Genomic DNA, 6303 nt, shown 5'->3' on the forward strand with positions numbered 1-6303 from the left:
CATCGGATCAGCATCGGTATATCAGCAAGACGTCATCTCCACCTCTTTGCCGAGATATCGTTCTACCTGGAAGGTAACGTACCTCAGTTGTCTGCTTGACAATCTCCTTTGTGACTTTTGTGCATTATCTTTTGGACTGCTTTTCCAACGAGAGGTGGAGGTAGCTTTCCTGCCGTGCTGATTCCTGGGTGCAAACGCATCCTCATTTACTTGCTTTTTGCTCCTCGCCAGCAGTACCAGATCCGACACGCGGAGGCAGTGGCCACCTGGGAGTTCGGGACTTGGCGGCTCCAGTATTCCCGGGGTCTGGTGGCGGAGGAAATCGTGTGGTTCCGGTTCTGCTTTGGACAGGCGTCTCCTATCTTCGAGCCTGCCCACACGACACCTTGTGAATTGACTATTGTCTATTGTTGCAATCTGTTGTATTTGTTGTGCACATTCACAACAGTAAAGTGTTGTTATTTGACCTACTCCATTGTCTGTTCATTTGCGCCCCCTGTTGTGGGTCCGTGTACCTACACTTTCCCAACAGTAATTCTAAATTTACCATAGGCAAGTATAAGTTTGTTAGTGCGGTGATAGACTTGCAGCCTGTCCAGGGTGTACCCTGTCTCTCACCCAGTGACTGCTGGGATATGCTCCATCCCCCTGTGACCCTTAACTCGAATATGTGGGTTCAGAGAATGTTTGGATGGATTAACAGCATGCTTAATATTTAATGACATTATTTTTCAGTTGTCACAATCTGAGAGGTCAAAGGTGACATATGCGGGCATGCTGCAAAATACTGTCCAATAGTGCAGCTGTCAATGAATTTCCAGCCTGTTTTTGAAATGGCAGAGAATACTGTTTCGTGTGCCTTGTCCCAAGTAAATATTTATCAATAGCCAGACACAAGGAAATCATTATTTGACACTCCACCCATATACCCCTTTCACCTCCTCCTGATGTTTGGAGAAAACAGTATGAGCCAATGAAGCGTTCCTACCCAGAAAGGCAGACAGACGGCCAGTATATATTGAGCCGCCCCACAGAGGTTTTGGTTCCTGTCATTGCAGCACAAGGTGTGCTACTGTGTCCGCTGACCACAGACATGGTACGTCTGGCCCTCCCCGTCTTCATCCTGCTCTGCCTCTCTTTGCTCCACTCCAGCTCCAGTCACCCGTCTCGCTCCAGGAAGGCTGTGTCAGCTCATCAGTCTGGTAACTACACACAAAGCACATGGTTCCTGACACCAATAATCTGTGGCTTACCCCATGTTCGCCTGACCTGAATCTGTTGTTTCTTCATTGACTTGCAGCTGCAGATGACGATGATGTAAAGGCCCAGCTGGAGAGGCTTTGGCAGGAGGTGAATTCACTGAAAGAGATGCAAGCGCTGCAGACAGGTACACTGCTCTCACCGTGTGAAGTGGATTTTGACAACAGAAGAGTTTTGCATTACTAAACTTAATGCTTTATTTAGAAATGACTACATTTTTTTCATGGCATGTGCAGAAGTGTTAACTTAAAAATAATAATAAAAAACTGCTAAAAATCAAATATTTAACTTTTGTGCAGTATTTAATGACCATTGCTCTTCTTTAACTGATTTATATACTCCTTGGCTGATTTGCAGACAGTACTGTTTTGTTGACTACAGTTTGAACTTTTTCAAGTGCCAAGTCACCAGTAGGGGGCACTCTGTAATGCCTGACACATGGGAAAAGGGTGGATGGCAGAAATTGCAAAACAATTTAAGCTTTAAATTGTCTTGCAATTTCTGCCAGATGTCATTCCTTAAATTTTAAGGAATGACATCTATTTTAACAATAAAAATCTACTGTATGCTGTGATTATATGTGTATTATAATTATGATAAAATAGTATTGACACCTTTATTTGATCATATTTTGCAATTCAACACATGAAACAAATACTTTCTGTTTTCAGTCTGTCTGCGTGGCATCAAAGCCCATAGAAAATGTTATCTTACAATCGAGGAACCCAGACATTACCACGAAGCAAATGAAGACTGTATTGCACAAGGAGGAACTCTTGCAACACCACGAGACATGACGGAAAACAATGAACTGAGAGACTACGTAAAAAGAAGTACTCCTGGATCCAAGGACTTCTGGATAGGTGTGGCAGACATAGTGAAAGAGGGCCAGTATGTTGATGTGAACAGTCTGCCCATCAGCTTCTTTAACTGGGACGGCTCCAAGAGGCAGCCTACAGGAACCAAAAGGGAAAGCTGTGTGGCTCTGTCTGTGGGTGCACAAGGAAAGTGGCACGATGAAGTGTGTCGCAGCCTGAAAAGGTACATTTGTGAATATGTCATTCCATGAAATGCTTTTTGACATATGAAAAGTTCATTTAATGAAAGCTGTCTCTGCCTGTCCATGAACTGGCCTTGCAAAAAAAATTATTAAATAACTGAAACAAATGGATTGTCTATTATATATATGTGCATATATATATATATATATATATATATATATATATATATATATATATATATATATATATATATATATATATATAAGAATGAAAGATGATTAAAAATGTAGTTAAAAATGACATTGATTTTCAGTATTGTAATAAAGATTAAAAATGACCTAAAATATTTGATTATTTTTAATATGTTATCAGATGTAATAAAATAAAGCCATGGGATTTAAATTATGTGTCATTCTTCATTTTCGTGACCTAGTTTAACACATAGACACACACACACATATATATATATATATATGTATATATATATATATATATATATATATATATATATATATATATATATATACATATATATATATATATATATACATATGTATATATATATATATATATATATATGTATATATACATATGTATATATATATATATATGTATACGAGGACTGTCAATAAAGTAACGGTCCTTTTTATTTTTTTCAAAAACTATATGGATTTCATTCATATGTTTTTACGTCAGACATGCTTGAACCCTCGTGCGCATGCGTGAGTTTTTCCACGCCTGTCGGTGACGTCATTCGCCTATGAGCACTCCTTGTGGGAGGAGTCGTCCAGCCCCTCGTCGGAATTCCTTTGTCTGAGAAGTTGCTGAGAGACTGACGCTTTGTTTGATCAAAATTTTTTCTAAACCTGTGAGACACATCGAAGTGGACACGGTTCGAAAAATTAAGCTGGTTTTCAGTGAAAATTTTAACGGCTGATGAGAGATTTTGAGGTGATTCTGTCGCTTTAAGGACTTTTCACCGTGCGAGACGTCGCTCAGCGCTCTCAGGCGGCGTCATCAGCCTGTTTCAAGCTTAAAACCTCCACATTTCAGGCTCTATTGATCCAGGACGTCGTGAGAGAACAGAGAAGTTTCAGAAGAAGTCGGTTTCAGCATTTTATCCGGATATTCCACTGTTAAAGGAGATTTTTTTAATGAAAGACGAGCGGACGGGTCCGCGCGTCAGGACGCAGCCGACGCAGTGCGGCGGCACAGGAAAAACACCTCCGTGTTGATAACCATTTGTAAAATCCAGGCGGCTTTTGATAGCTTTCAGTGGAGTGAGTATATGAGAAATTGTTTAACAGCAGGACATGTTCCAACTTGTCCTTAAGGCTTTCAACAGAGGTGTTTTTCCTGTGGCGGAGCGTCGCGGCGGCTGCGAGCCGACGTGCGGACCCGCTTAATTTTTCGAACCGTGTCCACTTCGATGTGTCTCACAGGTTTAGAAAAAATTTTGATCAAATGACGCGCCAGTCTCTCAGCAACTTCTCAGACAAAGGAATTCCGACGAGGGGCTGGACGACTCCTCCCACAAGGAGTGCTCACAGGCGAATGACGTCACCGACAGGCGTGGAAAAACTCACGCATGCGCACGAGGGTTCAAGCATGTCTGACGTAAAAACATGAATGAAATCCATATAGTTTTTGAAAAAATAAAAAGGACCGTTGATTTATTGACAGACCTCGTATATCCATCCATCTTCTACCACTTAGTCCAGTTAAGGGTCGCGGGGGGCTGGAGCCTATCCCAGCAGCCATAGGGTGCGAGGCGGGGTACACCCAGGACAGGACGCCAGTCTGTTGCAGGGCCACAAACAGACAAACAAACACAGACACACCCACACACACACCTAATGACAATTTTAAAGATTCCAATCCACCTAACCTGCATGTCTTTGGGTGTGGGAGGAAACCCACGCAAGCACGGGGAGAACATGCAAACGCCACACAGAAAGGCTACGGGAATTGAACCCACGACCTTCTCGCTGTGAGGCAACAGTGCTAACCACTAAGCCACCCTGCTGCCCTATATATATATATATATATATATATATATATATATATATATATAGTGCATCCTGAAAGTATTCACGGCGCTTCACATTTCCACATTTTGCTATGTTACAGCCTTATTCCAAAATGGAGTAAATTCACTTTTACCCTCAAAATTCAACTCACAACACCCATAATGACAACATGAAAAATGTTTTCTTGAAATGTTTGCAAATATCATACATACATAAGTATTCACACCCTTTACTCAATACTTTGATGATGCACCTTTGGCAGCAATTACAGCCTCAAGTCTTCTGAATATGACGCCACAAGCTTGGTGCACCTACCTTTGGCTAGTTTTGCTCATTCCTCTTTGCAGCACCTCTCAAGCTCCATCAGGTTGGATAGGGAGCGTTGGTCCACAGCCATTTTCAGATCTCTCCAGAGAAGGTCAATCAGATTCAGGTCTGGGCTCTGGCTGGGCCACTCAAGGACATTCACAGAGTTGTCCTGAAGCCACTCCTTTGATATCTTGGCTGTGTTCTTTGGGTCACTGAGCTGCTGAAAGATGAACTGTTACCCTAGTCTGAGGTCAAGAGCGCTCTGGAGCAGGTTTTCATCCAGGATGTCTCTGTACATTGTGTAGAATAATTTTTAGGTCCATATTTGAACTGTGATGAACTATCAAGTGTCCTGATCCGAACTGTATGTCCTCTGGTTGAACTAGCAGGTGTTCAACCCAAAAAAAGGGCTCTATTAGTCATTCAGTCTGTCAGGGGCTTTCCAAGGCCTTTTAGGTGCTTTCCCGCAGGCCACGTGCAGGGGCCTCAGGCCAGCTGCACGTGTGGCTGAGGCCACGTGCGGGGGGGGCCTCAGGCCAGCTGCACCTGTGGCTGAAGGTCTTTTAAAAAATCAGTTGTAAATCCTTCATGTTTTAATGGGAGCGTTTGTCACATTGAAATAATGGCCTAACACCTGCTTAGGGTTCACTAGAGGACGCTTCCAATAGAAAACCATGTCTTGGGAATGAAATAAATAAAAAAGTCGAAGGAGGAGCGATGCCCGCGGGTCTCCAATAAATAGACGAGCGCGGTTGTCATATTCAGTCTCTCTAGAGGACTCAGTTTGTCTAAGCTTTGTGTCGAAGGCTTAAATAAACTTAAAAACTCTGTGCATTTTATCTTGCTTAAGGCTGAATTATTCTAAAGTGTTGTGTCATTTTCTAGCATATCACTTGCAATTAGTTTGTTTTATCTAAAAGACGACATCCTGAGAAGACTAAAGACGAGCCGCGACAGAACTTGGCGAGCCAGCTTCAGGAGGGTCCAGGGGCATTCCGGCAGCCTGGGGCAGTCCAGCTCATCCCTCCAGACCGTAAATAACAGTGATCACGACTAAAAGGTAAGTAGAAACCTTTTATAACTTCTGCACGATCTGGAGGAGTGAGTCGGGATTTCCGCCCAAGTTGACAGGTGATATTTTTAATTGCCTCTTACCCAAAAGAACCTGGACTAAGAAAATTGATAAGAGACTAAAAAAAAAAGATAAGATTGAAAATTATCAGGCCTTGTAGATAAAATGCTCAGAAGGTGTGTGTGTTCCCGGGAAAAAGAATGTCTGTGTGAGTGAAAGGTCAGGAATGTTCATGAACTCTGGTGCGGAAAGAGTGCGTGAAGAACTAACCTGGATGCTTGGAGAATAATTGGTGTTGAAATTCGTTACTAACGTGCCGGCTGATAGCATGCGCTGTAGGGGTTAATTTAGGGGAGTATACTGACAAATAGATACAAGGTAATACAAGGTTGTTTAAAGAGTTTAACAGAGACTGAAGTGAAATAAGTGAGAAAAAGAGTTTAACAGAGAATACGTGCAGAGGAAGCACAAGATAAGCGCCTGAGGGGGCGCAGTAGAGATACCGTACGTGATAAAGAGATTTAAAAGTGCAAAGTGGCACAGCTGACAGTAAGTAAAAGAGCTCAATAAAGGACGTCATTTTTTAAGAAAAGAGAAAAACTATAAAAAAAAAATAAAATGAATGAAGAGT

General features: G+C 42.1%; 1 protein-coding gene across 2 annotated transcripts; it reads left to right on the forward strand.

Moving 5' to 3' along the window:
• Positions 1 to 582: 582 nt before the first annotated feature.
• LOC117528054 (tetranectin-like protein) lies at positions 583 to 2406 on the forward strand. Of its 2 annotated transcripts, none has more exons than XM_034190584.1 (3): positions 583 to 1202; positions 1301 to 1387; positions 1932 to 2406. In XM_034190584.1, exons 1-3 carry the CDS (start codon positions 974 to 976, stop codon positions 2327 to 2329), a joined length of 714 nt encoding a protein of 237 aa, XP_034046475.1. In that variant the 5' UTR covers positions 583 to 973; the 3' UTR covers positions 2330 to 2406. The 2 variants fall into 2 exon arrangements, with proteins under 2 accessions (XP_034046475.1, XP_034046482.1); XM_034190591.1 differs by having other exon boundaries at positions 584 to 1175.
• Positions 2407 to 6303: the final 3897 nt, after the last annotated feature.

Source organism: Thalassophryne amazonica, chromosome 2 (assembly GCF_902500255.1).
Source record: "Thalassophryne amazonica chromosome 2, fThaAma1.1, whole genome shotgun sequence".
Classification (NCBI taxonomy): Eukaryota; Metazoa; Chordata; class Actinopteri; order Batrachoidiformes; family Batrachoididae; genus Thalassophryne; species Thalassophryne amazonica.